Source organism: Aspergillus pseudonomiae (assembly GCF_009193645.1).
Source record: "Aspergillus pseudonomiae strain CBS 119388 unplaced genomic scaffold BDV37scaffold_126, whole genome shotgun sequence".
NCBI classification, from domain to species: Eukaryota; Fungi; Ascomycota; class Eurotiomycetes; order Eurotiales; family Aspergillaceae; genus Aspergillus; species Aspergillus pseudonomiae.
Window position 1 is genome coordinate 69,379 of NW_022476118.1, and position 25,734 is coordinate 95,112.

The 25,734-nt window shown below is 49.7% G+C and overlaps 7 protein-coding genes across 7 annotated transcripts; 5 read left to right on the forward strand and 2 right to left on the reverse strand.

The window, feature by feature from the left end:
• The first annotated feature begins 166 nt into the window (after positions 1 to 166).
• Positions 167 to 2,715, forward strand: sti1 (Hsp90 cochaperone STI1). The gene is made up of 4 exons (XM_032083607.1): positions 167 to 301; positions 354 to 547; positions 606 to 1,933; positions 1,989 to 2,715. Exons 1-4 carry the CDS (start codon positions 237 to 239, stop codon positions 2,139 to 2,141), a joined length of 1,740 nt encoding a protein of 579 aa, XP_031935557.1. The 5' UTR covers positions 167 to 236; the 3' UTR covers positions 2,142 to 2,715.
• A 1,558-nt stretch (positions 2,716 to 4,273) lies between these two features.
• On the reverse strand, positions 4,274 to 4,945 carry BDV37DRAFT_263868 (uncharacterized protein; the record flags this gene model as incomplete). The annotated part of the gene is made up of 1 exon (XM_032083608.1): positions 4,274 to 4,945. A coding segment is annotated over exon 1 (233 nt), but the record flags the coding sequence as incomplete, so codon positions are not given.
• A 914-nt stretch (positions 4,946 to 5,859) lies between these two features.
• BDV37DRAFT_288722 (putative membrane bound C2 domain protein (vp115)) lies at positions 5,860 to 10,748 on the forward strand (the record flags this gene model as incomplete). The annotated part of the gene is made up of 7 exons (XM_032088313.1): positions 5,860 to 6,063; positions 6,132 to 6,194; positions 6,265 to 6,511; positions 6,560 to 8,956; positions 9,027 to 9,167; positions 9,223 to 9,365; positions 9,423 to 10,748. The coding sequence occupies 7 exons, from the start codon at positions 5,860 to 5,862 to the stop codon at positions 10,746 to 10,748; spliced, it is 4,521 nt and encodes a 1,506-aa protein (XP_031935559.1).
• A 1,997-nt stretch (positions 10,749 to 12,745) lies between these two features.
• Positions 12,746 to 15,772, forward strand: ugp1 (UTP glucose-1-phosphate uridylyltransferase). Its single transcript, XM_032083609.1, has 3 exons — positions 12,746 to 12,923; positions 13,210 to 13,411; positions 14,019 to 15,772. The coding sequence occupies exons 2-3, from the start codon at positions 13,310 to 13,312 to the stop codon at positions 15,480 to 15,482; spliced, it is 1,566 nt and encodes a 521-aa protein (XP_031935560.1). The 5' UTR covers positions 12,746 to 12,923; positions 13,210 to 13,309; the 3' UTR covers positions 15,483 to 15,772.
• Positions 15,773 to 16,332: 560 nt separating this feature from the next.
• On the forward strand, positions 16,333 to 19,206 carry BDV37DRAFT_35268 (Zn(II)2Cys6 transcription factor). The gene is made up of 6 exons (XM_032090507.1): positions 16,333 to 16,674; positions 16,861 to 17,460; positions 17,510 to 17,661; positions 17,721 to 17,897; positions 17,946 to 18,290; positions 18,353 to 19,206. The coding sequence occupies exons 1-6, from the start codon at positions 16,507 to 16,509 to the stop codon at positions 18,999 to 19,001; spliced, it is 2,091 nt and encodes a 696-aa protein (XP_031935561.1). The 5' UTR covers positions 16,333 to 16,506; the 3' UTR covers positions 19,002 to 19,206.
• A 204-nt stretch (positions 19,207 to 19,410) lies between these two features.
• Positions 19,411 to 21,944, forward strand: BDV37DRAFT_288725 (transcription factor domain-containing protein; the record flags this gene model as incomplete). Its single annotated transcript, XM_032088314.1, has 3 exons — positions 19,411 to 19,944; positions 20,023 to 20,720; positions 20,780 to 21,944. The coding sequence occupies 3 exons, from the start codon at positions 19,411 to 19,413 to the stop codon at positions 21,942 to 21,944; spliced, it is 2,397 nt and encodes a 798-aa protein (XP_031935562.1).
• A 911-nt stretch (positions 21,945 to 22,855) lies between these two features.
• On the reverse strand, positions 22,856 to 25,310 carry BDV37DRAFT_276308 (uncharacterized protein; the record flags this gene model as incomplete). Its single annotated transcript, XM_032085542.1, has 2 exons — positions 22,856 to 23,356; positions 23,523 to 25,310. 2 exons carry the CDS (start codon positions 25,308 to 25,310, stop codon positions 22,856 to 22,858), a joined length of 2,289 nt encoding a protein of 762 aa, XP_031935563.1.
• Positions 25,311 to 25,734: the final 424 nt, after the last annotated feature.

Below are 25,734 nucleotides of genomic sequence, written 5' to 3' on the forward strand. Positions count from 1 at the left end.
TTTTGCCCGTAGCGGGGAGCAGCTGCCTAGAACGGTCTAGCGCGACAGAGCTCTGGCTCATTCAAGTCATTTATGCCTGAGGCACTCGAATCCTCTCGGAAATTTCGAGAAGCTCCGCAGAGCTCATTAACTTGCCGCAGCTTCCCCCGTCAGCAGACGATCTCGACTGGAGTCGATTTCAAACAGCACATTTCTTCCCTTTCATTTCAACCCAACAGCTATTGAACCCTGACAGCATGGCTGACGCTTTGAAGGCAGAGGGCAACAAGGCCTTCTCTGCAAAGGACTATCCTACCGCTATGTATGTATTTTACCCCGCTTTATTACAAGTTGTCGTGCTAATCGCTTTACAGTGACAAATTCACCCAGGCTATCGCAATCGAGCCCGAGAACCACATTCTTTACTCCAACCGTTCCGCAGTATACTCTGCTCAATCCGAATACGAGAAGGCTCTCGAAGATGCCAACAAGGCTACGGAAATCAAGCCAGATTGGTCCAAAGGCTGGCAGCGTAAGGGAGCTGCCTATCGCGGTCTTGGAGACCTTCGTGAGTGATAGCTTGACTTGAGTTGCTTCATTATCAAGTGTCACTAACAGACCCGTAGTGGCTGCTCACGATGCGTACGACGAGGCCCTCAAGATCGAGCCTGGAAACGAGCAAGCTAAGTCCGGTATGAATGCCGTCAAGAGGGCTATTGACGCCGAAGCTCAGGCTGACGGTGTCACTGGTGATCCTCTGGGCGGACTTGGTGGCATTTTCAACGACCCCCAACTTTTCCAGAAGCTGGCCAGCAACCCGAAGACCTCGAGTCTCTTGGCAGATGGCGAATTCATGGCCAAGTTGCAGCGCATTAAGCAGAATCCGAACAGTGTCGGTGAAGAGATCAAGGATCCCCGCTTTTTGCAGGTTATGAGTGTTCTTTTGGGTATTGATATGAGCTTTGGTGCTCCTCCGGATGGCGCTGCCTCCTCTAGTGCCGCAGAACCCCAAGAAGATGTGCCAATGCCTGATGTCCGCTCCACCGCCTCTGGGGCAAAGAAGGAGCCCGAACCTCAGCCTGAGCCCGAGCCCGAGGATGAGGAGGCGATTGCAAAGAAGAAGGCGCAAGAAGCGGGAGACGCTGAAAAGAAGATCGGTAACGACTTCTACAAAAAGAAGCAGTTCGATGAGGCTGTTCAGCACTACGAGAAGGCCTGGGAACTGAACAAGGATATCACTTACCTCAACAACATTGGCGCCGCTAAGTTCGAGAAAGGTGATCTTCAGGGTACTATTGAAATTTGCCAAAAGGCCATTGAAGAAGGCCGTGAAGTTAGGGCTGACTTCAAGACCATGGCCAAGTCTTACACAAGAATTGGTACGGCGTACGAGAAGCTTGGCGATCTCACCCAGGCAATTGAATACTATAACAAGTCGCTCACCGAACACCGAACCCCCGATGCCCTTACAAAACTCCGCAACGCAGAGAAGACCAAAGCTAAGGCTGAGAAGGAAGCCTATATCGACCCGGCTGAGGCCGAGAAGGCTCGTGAGCTCGGTCAGAAGAAGTTCCAGGAGGCTGACTGGCCTGGTGCTGTTGACGCTTTCACTGAGATGACGAAGCGTGCTCCCCAGGATCCTCGAGGTTTCTCTAACCGCGCCGCCGCTCTCATCAAGCTTATGGCCTTCCCTCAGGCTGTTCAGGACTGCGACGAAGCAATCAGCCGTGATGCCAAGTTCATCCGTGCTTACATGCGCAAGGCACAGGCTCTGATGGCTATGAAGGAGTACAACAAGGCCTTGGATGCTTGCACTGAAGCGCAGGAGAATGATGATGGAACCCATGCCCGCGAGATCGATCAGCAGCAGCAGAAGTGCTTGGAGGCACAATTCAGCTCTCGTGCGGGCGAGACTGAACAACAGACCATGGAGAGAATTCAGAACGATCCAGACGTAAGTGGTGTCAACTGTGATTGGCTTTTATTTAGAGTATACTAACCCTCAACAGATCATGGCTATCCTTCAGGATCCAGTCATGCAGAGCATTCTGCAGCAGGCCAAGAGCGACCCTGCTGCTCTGCAGGAACACATGAAGAATGCCCAGGTCCGCCTTAAGATTCAAAAACTGATGGCTGCTGGTGTCATCCGCATGGGACGGTAAACGGAAACTCTGTGGCTGCAAGCAGATAAGCGTGATGGGATGAACTGAGACGACAGTAATCTGTTTTCGACAAAAAGGCTAGCTTATGAATTGATGCATTTTTAGCTATATTTCAATATCTTGATTATGCCCTGCTGGGATGCTTTCGGGGAGTCTCTATGTTGCAGCAGTATATCATATCATATGCCGCGAAATTTTCCCGTGCAAATAGTTGTCCCCTGCTTTTCCTGGTCGGTAAATGTAATATTAGTGTTACCTTTCACAAGGACGGGAAAGGGAGAAGAGAACCTAAATAAATCCTTTACTTCCTTTAGTCCAATGCTGTGCGATATACATAAACATATTCAACAATTGCACTCTGACTAAGCTGATACAATATTTACTAGTGTCGAGTAGCTATAAGTATTCGGGGTACTTTTGCTGAGGAAGAGAGTCCTAACCCTTGTTCTTGGTCTTTTTTCCTACTCTATTTATTTCCTTTTTTCTTTTTTTTTTCTTTTCTCCTCTTTTCTTTTCTTTGGTCATAGTGACTGTTCTTCAGATTTTCCTTGAATGGCTTTGAACTCGATTGTCCGTCATATCCTTTCTCCTAATTCTATGAGTCGTTCTGTTGGGGGAAGTAAAGTAATAGGATATATTTAAAACCATTGGTCAATGCCTTCGACTTGATCCCAGGACAACCGACAGACTCATTCCTCGATAGGCTGATCATTGACAAGAAAATTGCAAGTGGAATTACTACAGATCAACCCGTGTATATTACCAGACAAGGAACCGATAGACTACAGGGTGGTTAGTACTGCGTGCGCCGTAGGCTCTCTGTAAACCCTTAGGGCTTGGCTGACTGAGGCAACCTCTCAGCCGCACGTCCACTCAGTGGCTGGGAAAACAAATGCGTTCCAAGTCACGACTGACCCATATCAAAGGAAGAGAAAAAAATTTTTTTTTTTTTTTAAAAAAAAAATAATCAATAAATAAATAAGTAAAGGGAAGAGGGAATAAGGGTCCCGGAATACCCGATCGATTTCCCCAAACAGGCCGGAAATATTCCAACATTTGATTTCCGGTAGACTAAAGGCCCACAGATCGGAGTCGTACGTACACCTTTCCCAATGATGACATATATCCTCCACTAGGCAGTATCTTAGTTCACGACGAAAATGCAGTCATTATGCAATCGGTCTGATTTAGAGCGACCCATAGTGTTTGTGTGATCAAGGCCCACACTTACGAACCATGGATTGCTGGGTGAGTTGATTTGGGTTGCGCTAGGATCGTACTGAGTAAAAATTGAGAGGAGTTGGAAGTGTTGGTAGCGACTGACCTATCTGAGTCCTGCCGAGGTGGTTCCCCGCGTTGAGGTTGGTCTGTTCATGTGCACAGAGTACTAGGGCAGCGTACAGAGTACATGCCTTTAATCAATCTAGTTCATTCTATTCGGATTTTTCTACTATTCCCTTCCCCTTTCCAGCCCGCTTTTCCCTCTAGTGGTAGAATAAATGGGGTGGGCAACAGTGGAAGACGAGTGAGCGAATTTTCACATAGCAAGTTTACTTTTGCTCTCTTGGAGGTATGCGAAAGTCAATACTATTTAAGATTTTAAATTGAATTGATGAGCAAACTGTGGCAAACACGGGTGGTAGTGCGAAGACTGTGCAGATCTCAGGTCAAAGCTGAATAAGGTTGAATGGCAAGATCAACAAGGCAATTGCAACTCCAAGTCCCAAATGGAAGCGGTATTGGCCTATTAGTGTACATAATATATAAAGACAGGAAGCTTGACGTAGGGGGATCTGTCACATGGGGGTTCGATTAGGGTTTATCCTCAGGTATGTCTATACGCAGTACATATGTTGATGTTAGTATCAGAAAGAGTATGTAACTTTTCTAAACGAAGCAATTATTGTGTCATCTGTGTACCAAACCACACCCTCTGCTGCATGCTAAGTGTAACCTGGTACTGTGGCAATTTTCTTGGTTTTCAGTCTCCGATCGGAATATATTCCGTGCAATCTCAGTACTCGAACAATTATTTGTTGCAATGACTGAAGGTACTCGACCTTCGATGGAACCCGAGCCACGTGAATGTGGATGACACTATCAAGCAAAATGAGCGAATCATGAATGGGTTACTCCGTTCTGCCAAACCACTGTCCGATGGTCGGGAAACAGGAAAATACTATACTACTAGATGCTCCACCCTCATGCATGCTAGCCTCCTTACTAAGTGGATAATCGGTCAATGGTTTGGGATGAGGAGCAATTGCTTGGCAGGGCTGTCCCAAGGTAATATTACTGGTAGCCAGGCACCGAAGACTCATTACAAGAGTTCATACAAACAGAAGTGCACTAGCGTTGATTAATGTGGCGCAGCTCGAATCCCTTTCGTGGCGGTGCGCAGTTCTATCGATCGGCCTTCTAATCGATAGATCTAGCTTATTATGTAAATAGAGTGTCGCATTGTTATGTTGGTGGTAGATGCGGTGAGCTGAGAGAATTACCTACCTAACCCTACCATTGCTTTGGTCTCTGCTTTCTCCTGCTTTCTCCTATTTGCTCTTTCTATTCGGCTGATAGGGAACTGGCCGGGTTTGATAAAAATCAGTGGCTGGGTCCTTGCTAAGACGATAGTAGTATAGCCAATCCACAGGTGTGGAGATAGTCGGGTAAGATTACGACTCCACGACAGAGCGCGTGCGCCGTGAAAGAGGAAGCGAGTGAGATGGACAACCATCTGATCGACTCTCTTTATCTATTTTGGATTTTTGACTAGTATTCAATCCCAGATCGACGTCACGGCCGCGGATCTCTTTTCCTTCTTAGCATTATTCGGTCTGCTTTTTCTTTTCTTTTCTTTTCTTTTTTTTTGTTCTACACATCATTAAAATTGTGACCACTTGTTCTTTCGGCATATTTCCCCATTTCTTCCTACTTGTTTATCCCACTACTTTTTGATTAAGCCATTCCTTAGCTCCCTCATCAGTATCACTGGTTCCCCACTCGTATCTAGGAGATCCATCCTTTTATCCCCATCAAGGAAGTTTTTCTTTTCTTTCTTTTTTTTTTTCCCCCCCTTTTATTCTTTTTCTTCCTTTCAGCTCTTCACCAGCCACGGTTCTCCTTGACGCAAGTGGCTTTGCCGAACTCAATCCGTTTTCGTAGTTCGGCCTCCCTTCACCATCATAAGATCCTTTTCTGCTCTTTCAAAGGGGTCTCTTCGCTTTCTTTGACTAGTCATTCTTCGGTAAGGATTACTCTATGCTCTTTCTGTACTGTTCCCATGGTCCTCGATATTCATCCCTTTACCGAAATCCGCAATCCGTCCTGTAACTGAGCTCTCGGGCTTAACCGTGGATTCAGCCACTCCCCGCTGCGGAGAACTCGAAGGCAACCATCGATTCTCCCCCGAGAGCCAACTCACTTCGGACATTGACGAATCCTTGTCTAACACCCACGTTTCGCTGACTCTCCTTTTTTATTCTATCAATTTTCTTTCTTTTACTTCCCCATTCCCTCCCCCCATCCTCGCTATTCTTAGATAGTTTGATGCTTAACATCTCCAACCTATTCTTGTTTGCAATTGCGCGTTAGCGTATAAGAAACGGGGAATTCCATATCAGGAGATCTGACGACATTCCAGATTGTATCGGTTGGGGATTTGTAATCGGTGATCCTTCACCCTGGGCCTTGTTGAATTGGTCCCGCCAACCAGAGAGCCATGGCGTCGCTGGAGTTAGAGAGAGAAAAGATCGAATTGAAGGAGGAGGGCGCCATTGAGGCAGCCGAATTGGCCCCTCAAGACCCTCAAGCCGCTGCGGCTGCGGAGAAAGTGTTGGTGGATGAAACCAGGAAAGCTGGCCTTCCAGCCTACCAATTTGATCCAAATGCGACCCCCGAAGAAAAAGCGGCCGCGGCAGCAGCTGTAGGTTTCCCGCGATATCTATCTCTTTGACCACGGACTCTTCGCTGACGAACGATTTCCTACTGTAGCGACTACCTCCGGGCTTCGAGCATGACAGGAAACCGAAAGGAATGGCGATCATCACGGACAAGGTAAGTTTGGACAATGATTTCCTTTTTTACACCTCAAAGGGAACCTTTGCCTAATTTTGTGCACCCATAGGATGATGGTACTCCTGCCCAATACGATCTTCCCCCACCGAAATCTGCAACAGCCCTGCTGGATGAAGAGAAAACAGAGACTGCTCAAGGAGAGAACGGTATGACCGAGGACTTGCGATGGGCACGAGACAGAACTGGCTGGGCTCCTCGGTTCCACGAGGAGCCGACGGAGGAAGAAAAGGCAGAAGGGACGTTGTTGGACCACCAAGACTTTCTGGAAGGGAGATTAGATGACAAGTTTTTCGGCGGTAAGTGAGCCCTTGTGTGGCTGCTGTATAGATGCTGACCCGGTTTAGATTGGTACCACAATGCTGCTATCATAGTTTTTGCTTGTTTGTCCTCCTGGATCATTGCGATCCTAGGTGGGGGCTTAGGCTGGATTTTCATCTTAATGGCCGCCTGTAGCACGTACTACCGGACATCGATTCGTCGGGTCAGGCGAAATTTCCGCGACGACATCAACCGCGAGATGGCTAAACAACGTCTGGAGACCGATACCGAAAGTTTGGAATGGATTAACAGTTTCTTGGTCAAATTCTGGCCCATCTATGCGCCTGTTCTGTGTGACACGATCATCAACTCGGTCGATCAGGTCCTCAGCACTTCGACTCCGGCCATGCTTGACAGTCTCCGACTGAAAACGTTTATTCTGGGCTCGAAGCCTCCTCGATTGGAGCACGTGAAGACTTATCCTAAGACAGAGGTTGACACAGTCATCATGGATTGGAAATTCAGTTTCACCCCGAACGATACTATGGACCTGACAGCTCGTCAATTGAAGAACAAGATAAACCCCAAAGTTGTCTTGGAAGTTAGATTGGGCAAGGGTGTTGTCAGTAAAGGTCTAGATGTGATTGTCGAGGATATGGCTTGCAGTGGTTTGATGAGGGTGAAGGTGAAGCTCCAGGTTCCTTTCCCCCACATTGAGAGGGTTGACGTCTGCTTCCTGGAGCGCCCGGAGATTGACTATGTTTGCAAACCCCTGGGCGGTGACACACTTGGATTTGACATCAACTTCATTCCCGGCCTAGAAACCTTCATCAAGGAACAAATCCACAACAATTTGGGCCCTATGATGTACACTCCCAATGTCTTCCCTGTCGAGATTGCGAAAATGCTTGCCGGAAATCCTGTGGATCAAGCGATTGGTGTCGTTGCTGTTACACTCCATGGCGCTCATCATTTGAAGAATCCTGACGCATTTGCTGGTACTCCTGATCCATACGCAAGCGTCTCCTTGAATGGCCGTACGGAACTAGGACGCACAAAGACCATTCACGACACAGACAGCCCAAGGTGGAATGAAACAATTTACGTTATCATCACCTCGTTCTCTGACACTTTGACTATTCAGCCATATGACTGGAATGAGTTCCGAAAGGATAAAGAACTCGGTACTGCGACCTTCCCCCTGGACCGGCTTGAAGAGGAGCCAGAGCACGAGAGTATTTACCTGGAAGTTATGGCTAGTGGCCGGTCCCGTGGTTCTGTTCATGCGGATATCCGATTCTTTCCCGTCCTGGAAGGAAGAACGCTTGAGAACGGCGAAGTTGAGCCAGCCCCAGAACTGAATACGGGTATCGCTCGCTTTACAGTCGAACAAGCTAAGGACTTGGATGGTACAAAGAGTCTTGTCGGTCAGCTAAATCCCTATGGTGTTCTCCTCTTGAACGGAAAGGAAATTCACATTACGAAGAAGTTAAAGCGCACGAACAACCCTATCTTCCAAAATGCTTCCAAGGAATTTTTGGTCACCGATAGAAAGAATGCTCGACTTGGCTTGGTAATCAAGGATGATCGTGACCTTGCCAGGGACCCAATCTTGGGTACCTACCAGATCAAGTTCAATGATATGCTCAAAATGATGGAGAAAGGCCAGGATTGGTTCCATCTCCATGGCGCTAAGACAGGGCGCGCCAAACTCACTCTGCAGTGGAAGCCTGTTGCCGTGGGTGGCATCTCGGGCAGTGCTGGCTATGTTGATCCAATCGGCGTGATGCGCTTCCACTTCAAGAGCGCAACTGATCTCAGGAACTTAGAAACTATGGGCAAATCTGATCCGTATGCTCGCGTACTACTCTCTGGCTACATGAAAGCTCGGACAGTAACGTTCAGAAGTAACCTCAATCCCGAGTGGGATGAGGTGGTTTACGTTCCGATCCACAGCGCTCGTGAAAAGCTCACTTTGGAAGTTATGGATGAAGAATCCGTCGGCTCCGACCGATCACTGGGATCGTTTGAAATCAACGCCTCAGATTACGTCCGCGAGAACGAGAACGGAGAATACCTCACTGATGACGAGAAGCAGCATATCTCCAGTGATCTCCGCATTGGCCATGGTCGAGTAAAGGGAAAACTCAATTACACTGTCGCATTCTACCCCAGCATGCCTGTTGTTAACCCTGATGACGAGGTCGAGGAAGATGATCTGACAGAAGGCGTTAATGGTGATGAGGAGAGTAGCGATCAGCCCAGGAAGAGCGTGGACTCTAGACGCAAGATCTCGCATACCAAATCGCCTAGCACGGACTCCAAGGCTGCTACAACAAATGGCACGAATGGTACAGCGGAGTCGAAGACCAGCCTTGACTCATCTAGGCCCGCTACTATCAAGGATTCTGAAACGATGTCTGTCAGGTCCATGAAAGAAGTGCCAAAAACTTTCATTTCAGTGGAGGATATAGCGCAACATGGTAATTCCCCCACATTTCCATTTCCCCAGACATTGCTTTATTTCTGTATTTGAGACTAACCTGTCCTCAGAGTCTGGCTTCCTTGTCTTCAAGTTCCACGAGGTCCACCTTTCTCGCAGCAATGTACAAGTGGAGGTTTTGATGGACGACTATATGTTCCCTGCATATACATCACCTAAGATCCGCTCCAAGTCTGCCCAGATTGAAGACAGTATGTGATTGCTCTTGGCAAGTGTATTATAAAATGAAAACTAATCTTGTCGCAGTTGGTGATGCTTTCGTGCGTGAACTCGAATTCTCGAAAATTACGCTTCGGATTGTGGACAAGGACGATGCTAAGGCGAGTAGTGACGAGCATACTGTTGCAAAACTTACAGGCGATACGCTTTCTACTTTGCAGCGCATCTTGGTAAACGAGCCCCCGCCATGGTTACAAATTCGGTATCCCATAACTGACTGCCTCTAGTACAACCCAACCGAACTCGCTCTGCGATCGGACAGTGGGGAAGTAAGTAAGGTCACTGTTAGTGCTCGGTATATCCCTGTACATATGAAGCTTGACCCATCGGAAAGTATCAACAACATGGGAACCTTACGAGTGGACGTTCTTGATGCTGCTGAGCTCCCATCCGCCGATCGAAATGGCTTCAGCGATCCATACTGCAAATTCCGTCTCAATGACGAAGTGGTCCACAAGACCAAGGTACAGAAGAAGACTCTTCACCCGGCCTGGAATGAATACTTCGAAACACCTATCAAGTCTCGGATCGCGGCAGACTTCCGAGTGGACGTATATGATTGGGATTTCGGTGACAAAGCAGATTATCTGGGCGGTACCCACATCGATCTTGGAATACTGGATCCCTTCCAAAGCAAGGAAATCTCTCTTCCACTTGATGGCAAGTCGGGTGCAATCCGACTGAAGATGCTGTTCAAGCCGACCTATGTGATGCGGTCTCGGCAGGGTTCCTCGACCTTCTCCGGCACCTTTGCTACTCCTGGGAAGATCGTCGGAGCACCCGTGAAGGGTGTCGGATTCGTCGGTGGCAACGTCATCAAGGGTGCTACTTTGGGCGCTTCTTTCTTGAAGCGCGGTATCACGTCGCGATTCCACAAAGATGATTCTTCGAGCATCAATGAGGTCGCAGAAGATGCGGAGGACGCAGCCCAGCTGGAGGCACCGTCTGTTCTAGTTGAGGGCAACACTCCACCTAGCTCAGCGCAAAATAATAACTTGCAGCACTCGCGCACCCGGAGTGTGGCTTCGCATTACAGTGATAGGCTTGGCCTCGCCGGTAAAGGAGATACGGGAACTGCTACGATTACCGTGGTATCTGCCACCGAATTCCCTCCGTCGGCTAATGTGCGTGTCATTGTGAAAGCCCTTGGTCCCAAGCCCAAAGAGGTGCTCAAGAGCAAGGCCCACAAAGCCAGTGGTGGTACTGTGCATTTCGATTCGTCGCATGAGACCTGCCGCGTGCACAATACCACAGCCGATGCGCAGTATCAAATCCGGGTTGTTGACCATGCCACATTTGGTTCCGATGATGTTCTCGGAGAGGCACTCTTTTTCGTTGACGACCAAGGCTCCGTGGCCGGACAGGAGAAAGTGGTGAAGGTTGGTAGTGGTTCTGTCGCTATCCGCAGCAGCTTCTCGGGATCCGAATCTGCCCTCCGGCCCGGCACCGCTCATTCGAACGGTGGAGATGCGGCGTCCGACGTAATGGACAGCCCAGATTCCAAGAAGCCCCGTCGCAGCTTCCTTAGCAAGAGGAGCGTTAGCGGAGCATAAACGGCGGGCGTACTTCCTCGAAGCGTTCATGAGGAGGAAGTATAGCAGTCGAAGAGGCGTTCTGCCCTGATACGCTTCCCTATGTATTTGTTCCTGATGCCCTTTATGATATTGCGATTTTCCATTATTGTTCCTGTTGTCGGCCGCTGGCCACCAATATGATGTGATATCCTTGAAGTTCTGATTGGCCACTGGCATTTCTGGGAGGCTAGATGTCGAATGAGTAAATCTTATTATGATTGCTATTGTTCTTCCAAGATAGATGGACGGGTCATAACTAGGTACTAGGTACCCTACCCTACTTTCTAAATGCAGTTGGACTGCCGTACATACAACCATACACCGCCGGAATGACTCTGGCGAAATGGAAGGAATGGGCCCAAACAGGACTATTAGGTTGTTGAACTGGACTGGACATGACATGTCTTATCCCGGACCCAGTGGAAGGAACGACTATTGGAGTAATGTGACCATCGGACCTCTGTTAGGGGCTTCGTTTTTAAGTTTTCTAGCCTCTTCTGAGAACTGTGTCGCTGGCCCGAGCGCATGAAAGCGATCTCATTCGGTTCGTATGGAGTAGTAACCCTGATCTCTGAGGAGGCATTTTCTATAGTCGGGCATAGTTATGACAGTTGTCAACGTGCTACATGTTTGGTACATATGATATTTATGACATACATACATGCATATCAGGCATCAAGGACCCCCCTCCAACTGCATGAATTGTCCAGATTAGGGGGTCATGACCTCTGGCCCCTTCCCAACAGTCTTCGTTCCCCTTTCAGATCGAATCTGAATCAAGTCTCACGACAAAAGGAGTCGACGCCGGCAACTACCGTCCACAAGCCCTATGGAGTATGGGTACCCTAAGTGGGGTGGTCTTAGAAGTTAATAATACATATGGGCCCAGACCGGGAAATAATTGATATGGGCACGGTAAAATTAGAAAATCACAACCGGACTTGTCCTGCATGTCAACTGAGACAGACTTTGAGCGATGACTACGGAGGAGACCGAAAGTAAGCGTGGCGATTCATGGATTGGTGGCCGTGTGATCCGTTGGTGGGATCGTAGTTGATAGCGCTTTTTAGATAGGGAACAAGAAACCGACTGGAATGATCGGACCTACCATTGGACTTGTCCGGAATACACCCGCCAATAGTGCGTAAAACGGGTTCAAGGACTAGGAGTACGGTATCACCGGTGTTCGGGATGTCTCAAGTTGTCTGCGACTTTACTTAGTCGGCCTACGGGACGTCACTTAGTATCGAGCGAGGGATTGGGACAATTGTATGGGATATAGTAGGGCACGGAGCACCATGACCGCTTCTGAGTGGCTGAAGTTTCTCGAAAGTGCTCGTGCTCCCTCCTATCATATGGCGAGATTGTATGGAACAGACGAGGAAGTTTCGATGGGCAACTTGCAAGGTTAATTAATATTACGATGGCTCAAGAAGTGACGAGGCAGTGGGGAACTCTCAAGATTACTCTTTGGACAATTAGTAAATTCGAACCCTGAGAAAAGGGGGATTTGCTCGGTCTAGAATAAGGAGAGTCCCGATGTCAGATGACGACGGATGACGACCTTTGCCTTTTCTTGCTTTGGATCTACCAACATCAGCTGCAGATATACATATTATAGGTATTAGTTAGGTGTAGTATAACTTACCCCTCCTCTCAAGAGTACTTGGTAATTCTCAACAATGCAGTTGCCGTCAGGCCTGGTATTGACGTACAGATGATGCTAAGAATAGGTAAAAGGTATCACGCTTGGCAGACTGAAAAAACAAGAATGTGTCCGCATTTACTGGTTTCGTATGGTCAGTGGACCGTCACCGCCTCCCGGATTCCAGTGGTGGGCTGGTAACGGCGATGTATTAATACCGTTTTGGTCCCCTTGAATTGCAAACCCCACTTCGTTCCCCCCCTCTTGCTCTTACTCTGTAAAAGGCGATAAAAATAAAATAATATTAAAAATAATAATAATAAAATCAATCAATCAACCATCACAAAGGGGAGCCTAAGGTACCAAACCAACCCAATTAGAAACAGTATTAAGCTTCTACTTTCTCCTTGTCTGGTTTGCTTTGAATCTTTTTCTCCCTCTTCCTTTATTTGCCCAACTATCCTTCGCTCTTCCCTCTCCCTCACACCGTTACTCTCATCATTATCCACGTAAGTACTTCCCCTCTCCCCTCTGGCCTAGTCGCACCATTTGCCGTTGGGGACGAGTACCAATGACGGCACCTGGTTGAAACCCATTCTTCTCCTCCGAAAGGATCGACGCTCTCTGGCGTGGCAACAGAACCCTCCTCGGGGTCCCCAATAGTCCGCTTAAATCAAGTGTCGTGTCCTCTTGCTCGTCCTTCCCTTTGTGTTCATTCTTACTTGCTCTTCACGCCCACCCTCAAGCTTTCTGAAGCTCCGTTAAAGCTAACCCCAACGGTGTTGACCGTGACAGAAATCATTCCGTCACCCCTTTTAACTTGAGCACTACCACCTTAGCCCTCTGGCTCTTGCCCCTCTTTTGTTCGAAGACCCCTCTCTCCAAAACATACACAATGGCAGCCAAAGCTTTGCCTACCCACCTCAGAGCGCCGGCCACGGAAACCTCCAACGCTGGCTCCTTCGGCAAGCACCACGGAAAGTCTCAGTCTCACATGGTAAGTCTTGTGGATTTCGTGGTACTCGTTTACAGTTGCGATTGCGAATGTGTTGGCCCGTGGTTCCTGAATTGTATGCATACTTCCTGAGCTGCTGGGTTGTGAACCTGCAGAATACTGTGGGGAAGGACCCTGGGACGCCGATCTGGGTTGCGACTGCTCTCAAGCAACAAGAGACCTGCCTTGCCCCTTGTCCATATGGACTTATTAAGCTGTCTTGAATGGTGGCCTGCATGGACTTGGTATACTTAGCATCGCATATCCCTACTACTCTACAAGCAGGCATTTCCTTCGCAGTGTCTCACCTCCTTGAAAAAAGCGTACATTGCGCTTTGACGTGTTACCTTGCTGGAAATCTCTAACCCTCTTGAAACATATATCGCATTCCCCTGAACAGCTATTTGACTCATTTGCCTTTATCACTCCTGTTTGCGACCTTCTCTGCTTCACAGCAGGACGCTAGTTTCTATAATTATTTTTACTTGTGGAGCACCTCACGCTGAGGATTGTTTTTGTAATTTTACAAATCGTTTTTTGTTTTGACATCCGCCGAATTTCTGTCATGTCGTGGTTTAGGACTTGCATGCTAACAGGCCGATTTCCCCAGGCGTTCGAGAATGCCTCGACCAGCGTTGCTGCTTCTCAGATGCGTAATGCTCTGAATGCTCTCTCAGAGACCGTCCCTGATGCCCAGGAGCGCAAGCGCTTCGAGGCGGAGATGGATAACTTCTTCGCCCTCTTCCGCAGATTTCTGAACGACAAGGCTAAGGGCAACGAAGTGAACTGGGACCGCATTGCTCCTCCCCAGCCTTCCCAGGTGGTGAACTACGAGAGCTTGGGCAGCGAGGCCTCGGTTGAGTTCCTGAACAAGTTGGCTGTCGTTAAGCTAAACGGTGGCTTGGGTACTTCCATGGGCTGCGTTGGCCCCAAGTCGGTCATCGAGGTCCGTGAGGGCATGTCGTTCCTGGATCTGTCCGTTCGCCAGATCGAGCACCTGAACCGCACTTTTAACGTCAACGTTCCCTTCGTCCTGATGAACTCCTTCAACACCGACCAGGACACCCAGTCCATCATCAAGAAATACCAGGGCCACAACGTTGACATCCTCACCTTCAACCAGTCTCGCTACCCTCGTATCATCAAGGACTCTCTTCTCCCCGCTCCTAAGAGTTTTGATGCTCCTCTTCAGGACTGGTATCCCCCTGGTCACGGTGATGTCTTTGAGTCCCTGTACAACTCTGGCACTCTCGACAAGCTCTTGGAGCGCGGTGTAGAGTACATCTTCTTGTCCAACGCCGACAACTTGGGTGCGGTGGTCGACCTTCGCATCTTGCAGCACATGGTTGATACCGAGTCTGAGTACATCATGGAATTGACCGATAAGACAAAGGCTGATGTGAAGGGTGGTACTATCATCGACTATGAAGGCAAGGCTCGTCTCCTGGAAATCGCCCAGGTTCCCAAGGAGCACGTCAATGAGTTCAAGTCCATCAAGAAGTTCAAATACTTCAACACCAACAACATCTGGATGAGCCTCCGCGCCATCAAGCGTGTCGTTGAGGAGAATGAGCTGGAGATGGAGATCATTGCCAATGAGAAGTCGATCCCCGCTGACAAGAAGGGTGACGCAGACCAGGCCATCTATCAACTTGAGACCGCTGTTGGTGCCGCTATTCGTCACTTCAAGAACGGCCACGGTGTGAACGTCCCTCGTCGCCGCTTCCTGCCCGTGAAGACATGCTCCGATCTCTTGCTGGTCAAGTCGGACCTTTACCGTCTGGAGCATGGCCAGCTGGTCATGGACCCTAACCGCTTTGGCGGTGTTCCTGTGATCAAGCTTGGATCCGACTTCAAGAAGGTTTCCGACTTCCAGAAGCACATTCCCAGCATTCCCCGTATCGTCGAGCTCGATCATCTGACGATCACCGGTGCCGTCAACCTGGGCCGTAATGTTACTCTGAAGGGCACAGTCATCATTGTCGCCACGGAGGGTAGCACTATCGATGTCCCTCCTGGCTCGGTACTGGAGAACTGTGTCGTTCAGGGAAGCTTGCGTATCCTGGAGCATTAAGTTAATGTTGAACTGCCATCGGCTTGCACCATTTCTCCGGTTGCCCTTGCCTGGGCTGGTACAGATGGAGGTGTCTGCAAGGCCGGATAGATCTGTTTTAGAAGCGGGGGTTTCTTACCTTGTGTGGATTTTGGGTCTGATTAACATATATCCTGTGTTGATTGAACGTCTGGGAGGCGCATTCGTGGCAACGGTTTCGATTGGGGTGTGCAGCAAAACTTAGTTTAGTATTGTCCATAATCTTTTATTATCTTCTAACTACTAGTTCTATTTGACTTTGTCTGGACTGACGATTTCCCTGTATTTCCTTGATTTCTAACGAAGCATTCCTGGCCCGATGGGACTACCCGCACAGCGTGTCTCATCCGCGTAAGCAAAGACCCCGGACACTAGGGTCGAGGATGATTTCCTGGTACGGTGGCCTCGACTTAACTCAAAAACCTACTCGGCCTCGTTCTGGCAACACATGATTGCTCAAGGCCCCTTCGGGACCCCCATCACGTGCAAGATCGCGGGACTATCTTCCGGGTGTTTTGCTCTTGTCCATCTCTCCCAGTCAACCTGCTCTGGCTTCAGAAACGACGAAGGAAAAGCTGTAAAGGGGTTCCGAGGCCCTTTCCATGAACCTGGTCTTCTGACCTACCGATTTGTAAGATGTGGCTGCTGTAGCACCTGACGTGGCCATGGACGCCGTAGGGTTCGGACACGGTTTCCTGTTGCCATAACCAGATCCGCCTTACGCCTCTAACGTTTTCCTGTACGTCATGCGTAGGCAACTTGGGCTCAATTCAAGCAAGAAGGAGGGGTTTCTGGACTTGTGTTATGCGGAGCCTTTGAGCCGTCTTCTTGTTCTGGACTCCTCTTCACATGGCAGACTTTACTGTGTTTATTAGTATAAGACTCATCGATGTTCACCAATTCGCCTTCACTACACTCTATTCAATTGCTTTGTGGGTCCCTGGCGAGTGATTGGCGAACGAGTTGAACTGGCCGTGTTTATTTATTGTATGGTTTCGCCGCCACCATGAGCGAACCGTCAGCGCGCCGTCAAATTGCCCCAGGACCTTCTTTGAAATCTGAATTGCCCCCTGGTGATAGTCCGCCTGGAGAAAACTACCGGAACACGCCGATGGATCCTTCAAAGAAGCGGGTGTCTATGGCCTGTTTGGCTTGTAAGAAGTCTAAGCGGAAAGTATGTTGTTGACTTGGCTTGAGCATAACTGCAAAAATGAACGTCCCCTTGTTCATTTCTTCTCTATTTCACCTTTCACTCCATTTCATTATCAGCCTTACTAATACGGTCCCTTGTTAACCACTATTTTATTCCTTCCTATTCAAGAATTGGAATCGAGTTTGCCACTGACGGATTGTGACTTAGTGCTCCGGGGTACCTCCGTGTGACAATTGTCGGGCCTTCAATCGACAGTGCATCTTTGATGAAACCCTAGATCAACGCCGGCGAGTAGCCGCTAAGCGTACCGCAGATGAGCTCAGTTATCACCGAGACATGCTCAATGACCTCCTGAGAGTGATGCGAGCTGATGATCAGTCGTTTGGCCTCAGGCTGTTGGACATCATTCGAAGGGATGCCACCGCAGAGGAGATGCGTGGGTTTATCGACGAGGCGCTGGCCCAGATGGAGGGGACAGACAGTGCGGACGAGGTTACTGTGCGCAAGCTGGAGGATGTTAGACGGGTAATCAATGCTGAGGGTGCCGGACCGTCATTTCGTCCAAAGGTGATGGACATTCACTACTTATGCGATGAGGTGCCCTTCCGAGTTCCCGCAAAACCATGGACTACAGTTACCGAGGATGCAGATCTTGTATCGCACTTAATATCCCTGTACTTCACCTGGGACTTTCCGTTTCATGCCTTTCTCGACCGTGATGTGTTCCTACGGGACATGGCGAGGGGCGACCTCAACGCGGAGTGTTGTAGTCCATTTCTGGTCAACGCGCTTCTTGCAAATGCATGCGTATGTGATAAGGCCGTCATTTCTGTGGATCCATACTAATTTAATGCAGCATTTCTCAGATTATTCAGAGGCATACGTGGATCCGGGCGATATTGTAACCAAGGGCGCTGATTTTCTAGCTGAAGCTGAACGGCTAAGGGACGAGGAGCCCGCAAAGCTGAGTCTCGCATTTTTACAAGGTACCCTTCTGTTATATGAAAGGTTCGCGGTCAAACCATACTATATTTTCAATGGCGCCTGCTATCTAACATCTACCAAAGGTATTCCATATCAGGACATAATGACCTTGGTTATAAAATGCTCCATCAAGCGATATGGACTGGCGAATCGCTAGGCTTAATTGGCCCTAAAGTCTTCAAGTTCAGCTCTGGACAGCTCACAGATGATATGGATGTTTCCATCAAGCGGACCGCCTGGGGCTTGTTCCATATAGACACGTAAGTCATCTGATCGTGCCGGAAGAGTAGCTCTCATATTGCGACTAGCGTTGTCCACACCGACTTCTTAAGACCGAGTCTAATAGACAAAGTCAACTTGGAACGGCCTGACAGAACTCGAATGGATGAAACCACCCTATGGGTTCCTTATCCTTCCCATCGTGCTCCGCGGCCGTCCCTTCTCAGCCAGTACTTTGACGAGTCATGCAATCTGTGTGAGATTGCCCGTGATATATCACAGCAACTGTATGCGATCAATGGTTCCTCTTTCTCTGCATACCATCAACGCCGCACTAAGGAGGCACTGTATGAAAGGCTTCGTCGATGGCATCAGGGGTTACCGGATTCTTTCAACCCAGATCACAAACCACCACCATATATTATATTGCTAAGGTACGCCTCACTTATATCGTTCGTTGAATATATAGAGCACGGCAGACTAATTGTTACATTAGGATGAGGTATCATACTTTGACCATCAATCTATTTTCGTGGAGGCCCGGGGACGATGTGTCGAGTATCGATTCCGAGGCTCCTAAAACGCCCGAGAGCCCACCGGGCCTTAGCCCACCACGCGCGAAGTTCGATGCTCTGGAGAATATCCTATCTTCGGCGCGTGCTATTTCCGCCTTGACTCGTCTCTATCGGCGGGAATATGGCGTGAGTCGTGCACATCACTTTGCGCTGTATGCCATCAATTTGGCTCTGTTTACGATGCTAGATCATGACAGTTTTGACATTTTGGATCAAGACTTCCTATCACTGACGAGCGCCTTCATAAGTTTAGCCAGCCGTTCTCAGCTAGGGAGGAATCTCTTCCATCTGTTCCGACAATCTGTCCTAACTAAAGGCCAGGGGCAGCGGGCCTCGAGCTCTAGTACTGTCAATGATGAACTGAAGTCTTTATTCACTGAAGATATCTCATCGCCATCTCGATGGGATGGTTACGCAAAGGGACTGGAGAAGCTGAATGAAGATGAACGATACCATGGTATCCCAGGAGAGGGAGATCACACACTCTTCGACATGCTCGATTGTTATGAGAGCTTGAGCCTAGGGAAAGATGAAGTAGCTCCGGAGAGATACCGACCAGAAACACGATAGATACCAACTTTGCGGTCGACCTGGGCGGATTGTCCAGGCCAAGAACTACATATATCTTGTACTTGGAGCTTGCACAGTATCTATTAGCTTGTTTATTCATATCTTAACCATGGATATCCTCGTTTCAGCATCTCTACCGCCCATATCCCTCTATATCTAGTTGTATACGTAGTTGATTTTCCTCTTCCCGTGATCTTCGGGTGGTGACATCATTGGCTGTTCATCTCCCGTTGGACTACATCATCCTCTCTTAAAAGCTTATGGGTCGAGCCAGTCAAGGCCATTGCGGTCCGTGCCTTGTTACCGAGGACCTGAAAAGCCCTGCAGAACGAATGCTGTTCATCTATCTCCATGAGACAAATACATAGTCGCCGTTTACGGGTCATATCGGCCACTGCGTCATCTCTCAATGGAGAATAACCCTCAACCGTATTATTACAGCCTGCCGGCCGGCGAGGAGAGCATTCAAAGCACAGGGCTCGATCCCTCGGTGCTTCAGTCTTCTGACTGGTTTTGGGGCTCGGTGCCTGTCAGTCCTGGTAGCTTCCCGCCGACGAGCTTCAACCCCTACGCCATACCGCCATACACGGACCGACCTCCCTTTCCAAACCAGCAATCGTCCAGATCGTCCTCTTCACGAGAGATCCCAAAGGTGGCTATTCCGCGGACTGCAGGTGTCAGTGGTCAGTCCCAGCGTCGCCGATCCGCGCGCGCTTGCGAACCTTGTCGTCAGCGGAAAATCAAATGCGATGGAAACAAGCCGGCCTGTAAGCAATGTGTGGAGCACAACGTGAGCTGTTCATATCTAGATGCGAAACGAGTCCGGGATCAGAAACAGCTTGGGGTGCTAGCGAAGAAGGTCCAGCGTTATGAGAAGCTACTGGAAGGGATTGAACTAGAAGTTGAAGGTGCACTCGCAAGGCGGATCAGAAAGAGCTTACAGGTTTGTAACACCTTCTGTATACCACCGTCAATTTGTTGGCCTGGTTTGAAGAATAGAATAGCGTATTGACAAGTGCAGGGTTCTGAGGCATCATCTGCAGACGATGATGCCTCTGACTCAGGCGACGAAACCTCATCGATTGGATCCTTGGATGAGATTGATCTGATAGATGAGGATTTAAATCGGGATGAGAAGTCGATAGCCACGGGATTCTTTGGTAAGAACTCTGAGATATACTGGATGCAGAGGTTGGAGGATGAGATCGAAGGCCGTAGTCAAGGCCTCGATGACTCGGGCATGGCGCCGGATCAAGCTACTTCTATGCAGGAACAGAAGCACGACGTCCCCAGTACAACAGTAAGCTATCATCTGGACGACCTACAACTCCCATTAATGGATTGTGTGGATGCATACGCGCTGCCACCAAAAGAGCTAGCAGACCAGTTCTTTAACGTATTTATGGAGTCTGTGCATCCGGCATTCATGGTCCTCCGGAAGAGTATCTTTACTGCGCAATATCGGCAGTTCTTTAGTCAACCGTCGAATCCACCGCGGAGATGGCTTGCCATTCTAAATATGATCTTCGCTATTGGTTGTCGATATCAGCATCTTGTGGATCACGCAGGGGGTGGGGATTTAGATGATGTACTATACCTGAACCGCGCTAGGAAGTTGGCCTTGAGCGGAAATGTGCTGTTTGAACATGCAGATTTACAGCAAATTCAGGTAGAGTTTCTGGTGGCTTTGTACTTGCTGTCAATGGGTCAGGTTAATAGGTAAGTAGGAAGCCGACCTGTGAGGACACATCTCTCGATAGCAGTGTTGACGCTTTTAGATCTTTCAAATTCTCGAGTATGGCACTTCGATCAGCTTTGTCACTTGGAATTAACCTTCGCCTGGTGGATGGTCGGACACACTACACGTCAAAAGAAGCACGAAGCCGCCTGTGGTGGTCTATTTATCTTCTTGAGCATCAGCTTACGTCCGTCACAGGCCGAGTCTCTTGCGTCAATGAGAACCTGAGCTCCACGCCTCTTCCAGTGCCATTTGAGGAGGATGCTTTCGGTAGACCGGAGGTTCTTTGTCTTTTCCAGGATTCATCCATGCGTGAAAGCCATTTAAAACTGACATTGCTCCAAACAGAAGAGGAGGCTCGGTCCAGCGCCGAATGGCTACTGACTTGCGAGCCCACCTCATCTCTGTTTTTCTACTGTCTGGTGGACCTCACGAGCATAACTCAGGCAGTGATGAACAAAGTTTACAGCATTCAAGCTTTACGCGAGCCTAGTGGTAGGATTCACCATCGCATACGAAAATACAGCAAGACCCTGGACACCTGGCTGTCCAAACTTCCTCAGGCTTTTCGATTTACAGAGTCACATAGCGAACGATTTCATGCACCAGCAGCTGATGATCCCTTCATGCAAGAGCGAATCCGCCTTGCCTTCAACTTTTACAGCTCCAAGATTACACTCTGCCGGCCATGCGTCACTCGTACCAATCTGAAAGGAAGCTCGTCGCAGTCAGCAAAGACCTCACACTCTGAGCTCCGCAACGAGATGGCCCTCAGCTGTCTGCGCTCCGCCTGCCGCCTAACCTCCATTCTCCCCGAAGAACCGGATATTCACTGGTTGGCACGTGTGTCACCATGGTGGACGATCCTCCATCATCTAATGCAAGCCAATACCGCACTACTCCTCGGGCTCTCCTGCTGGTCCATTACCGACTTGCCCAAGACATCCATGCCTACAAACCCATCGACTCCACCTATCGACACTCATACCATGCTTGCAGCATGTAAAAAGGTCACCCGCTGGCTCCACACCATGAGCTATACCAACACAGCTGCTCGACGTGCGTTTCTCTTCTGCGATAGTTTCATCCGCCGTATAGCGCCAAGTCTGGGCCTTGATCTTGCCGGTCTCCCGGATGGAGCGACCTTGCCTTCCCAGAACGACTCCATTTGGATGATGGCGGATGGTCCGGAAGAAATGTATTAAGCGTTGTCTTCAGTCAGTGAGTAATTTGAATGTTGGAAAATGAACCCGTGTTTTGTTTGCGCGTATCGCGGTCGGTCATGACTTTATGAAACCTGTTCACTAAATTGTAGACCTGGAACTAATATCAACGTTAAACCTGAGTCGACTACTAGATGTACCATATTATCAACCGTGTAGAAATGAGAATGATACCAAAAAATATAATTCCGAATCTCGCTGTCCCTATGGTAGGTACACAAACCGAATATGTCCCACACACACACACACACACACACACACACACACACACACACACACACGCCCTCAGTCGAACCCTACAAACACACAATACATAGACAATGATAGTAAAGATCCACTTGAGGTAAATTCAACTAACAATAAACATAAATAGAACTAGCCAGTAAGTCAATATTCAACCAAGGCAAAACAGCTTAGAACAATGGGGAGGTTCAGGGCGGACAAGGCAAGTAGATACGTATAGCTGACGCTGAAGAACCAGAACCAGAACCAGGTGGGGAAAACGGAAAAGAAACGATACGGAAAGAGAGAGGACAAACTCGTGGCGGGAAGGAAATTAACTCGTTAGCATTGATTGATGTGTGGGAGCATCGGCTTGATTGGTTGATAAAAATAAGAGATGAAACGAGACAAGCATATGAATATGAGTATGAATGAGATGACCATCATCGTAGGTATGCTGAAAATGGAACAGATATAAACTAGAAACAAGAGATGAGAAGAAAGAAACAGGTGTTGCTCTGAGAACTGTCGACAAACGGATAAACAGATTATGACATGCGAATAGAGATTATTTCCACGGGTTGAGGGCACGATTTACATCTGTGGCATGATATAGGCTCGTTTGCGTGGGTCATCGTCTAGAGATGGTGGTCCACGCTTTTGAGCTGGGTTTAGGGCCATTGCATCCGCTTGCGCATGCGGGTGCTGGTGCGCATGTTGCACGTGCTGTGCGTGCTGTGCATGCTGAGCTTGGGGATGCTGGTGCTGATGCACATGTGAAAGGGGATGCTGTTGATGCTGCTGTGGATGCGGATGGTGCTGCGGGTGATGCTGATGGGCCATCTGGAGCTGGTGGTGGTGGGCGTGCAATTGGGGCTGAACCTGCATTGTTGATTGGGCTTGGATCGGAGGCTGAGCTTGCATCTGATTTTGGGTTGGTATCTGTGGTTGCACCTGCATTTGTGGTTGAGCGTGCAAATGAGGTTGAGCCTTTGCCTGAGTTTGCGGTTGTGGTTGTGGTTGCGGTTGCGGTTGTGACTGTGGCTGATGTTGGTGTTGATGATGTTGAACGTGGCCCTGGGCCTGTTGTAGCTGTGCTTGAGGTTGGGGTTGACCCTGGCCTGGTGTTGGAGGTTGCTGGCCTTGCGCTTTCGCTTGCGCTTCGGCTTCAGCTGCCGCCTGTCGAGCAGCGACATCGGCCTTACGAGGACGCCCACGAGGACGCCCCGTACCGGACGGTTTCGATGAAGCTGGTTTGCGGGGAGGCTTGGGCTTTGGCGGAGCATTGGGGTCAATTTCAGACTTGCGTGGGCGTCCGCGGCGTCTCTTTTGCGGTACTATGGTGCCGTCTGCATTAAGCGTGGTGCCAGGCGCGGCGGGAGGGGGTGCCTGGACCTGTGCTTGTACTCCTGGAGCTATGGCCGGCGCTGTAGCTGTAGCTTTGGCAGCCGAGGTAGGTGTCGCATTGTTGCCTTGCGCCGCGGCGGCGGCGGCTGCCGCTGCTTTGGATGGAGTCTTTCTAGGCTTCGGTGTCTTGCCTTCTTCTCCTGGGGCTAAGGATTTCCGCGGGCGACCTCGTTTTTTAGGAGTCCCGGTATTGTCTGCCGACGCGGGCTTGTCCTGTGTTGGAGCTTGAGGTTGCCCCGGGGTTTGCTGGGCCTGCTGTTGCTGTTGCTGTTGCTGTTGCTGTTGCTGTTGCTGTTGCTGGGCCTGAGCATGAGCTTGAGCCTGAGCTTGTGCATGAGCTTGAGCCTGAGCTTGCGCTTGAGCCTGAGCTTGTGCCTTAGCCTGAGCCTGTGCTTGTGCTTGTGCTTGAGCCTTGGCCTGCGCTTGGGCCTGGGCCTGTGCTTGAGCTTGAGCCTGGGCATGAGCCTGAGTCTGAGCATGAGCCTGAGTCTGAGCGTCTGTGGCGTATACCGCCGGCGGTTGACCATTCACTTGTTTCGCTGATATCGCAGGAGATACAGTCGCTTTGGTTTGCTTCGGACGTCGCTTAGTTTTAGTCTCTTCCGCCTCTGGCTCTTGGACTGAGAGTTCTGCACTTCCCCCTATGGTTGACGGCGTTGTCGACTGCGGTGGCCGTTGCTGGTGTTGTTGCGCTTGTTGCGCATACTGTGCTTGTTGCTGCGGCTGATATTGGCGCTGCTGATAAGCTTGTTGGAACGGGTGCTGCTGGGCCTGTGATTGATATGGCGAGCGCTGGGCCTGCTGCGATTGGTACCGAGCATGCTGCTGATAGGACTGCTGTGCTTGCTGTTGCGCTTGTTGCTGGGCCTGTTGTGCCTGTTGAGCTTGCTGTTGTTGGAAAGTTTGCTGCACTTGCTGCTGGTAAGGCGACTGCTGCGCTTGTGCTTGATACTGAGGCTGGGCCTGAGCCTGTTGGTAGGGAGACTGCTGAGCTTGCTGATACTGTGCTTGCTGCTGCGGTTGATATTGAGCCTGTTGCGTTGCTTGATACTGTGCCTGCTGTTGTGCTGACTGGTACTGCGGCTGTTGCTGTTGGTACTGATGCTGCTGCTGGGGCTGGGCCGCGGCCAACATGGGCGACGCCGTCGTGGGAGTTTGCGCCGGGTGGGCATGCGTTGTCTGCCGGTGTTGATACTGCGCATGTTGCATGCGGTCCATCGACTGCTGCGGCGACGACAGACCCATGGCATGCGCGTGCGGCGACATGGCTGCCTGGGCGTTCATGGCCGCCGCGGGGTGCCCGCGAAAACTAGCCATGGGATTCATATTCCTCTGCAAGCTCTGCAGCGAGAGATACGGGTCTTTTAATTGACTCACAGATTCGGCACCTCGAGACAGCAGATCGGATGAACCCTGGGGCGTGAAATGGCCAGGGAAGGAAGCGAAATTGCCGGCCGTGGGAATTCCCACTAGCGGCGCCGATGACGACGGAGTCATCTTGCGAAGATCTGGAGAATGAGCTGCCAAATCGGGTTGCTGTTGACCGCGCAGAAGGGAATTGTTCCCAGCGATACCACTGTTATGGTGTTGATGCGTGGCAGCCGCAGCCGCAGCAGCGGCCCCCATCGACGGGGACTGGAGATGTTGCTGTTGCTGAGGATGGGCATTCTGCTGAGCTTGCCGTTGCTGGTGAAATGAATGACCCCCATATCCCATCATCTTGACGGTGATATGAACCCAAGGAGGGTTGAGTGATTTCCGCGCGATCTATATGCCTTTCTTCTTTCTTTTTAGATGGACCGTCAGACTTTCAGATAGCAAACATGTGACCACCGCGTCCCGACGCGGTATGCACGGTGAACGGACTCTCCCAATCGGTAATTGACGGCTGGATAATTAAATTGAGATCCACCGAGATTCACAGGACGGGACCAGCTTGCAGCAATTGACCAAACTCTCCCAGAAAAAAAAACGCGCGCACCCAGAGCGCGTACCAGTTGGGGAGGAAGATTTACCGTGGAGAGTCGGCAATTTGCACCTGCGAAAATGATATGGGGGATTGATTGGTGGCCTTAGGCTGAGAATCTACGGTAGACGGTTGGCTCCGTGGCGCAAGTTGTTGGGGAAGGCAGAAAAAAAAAAA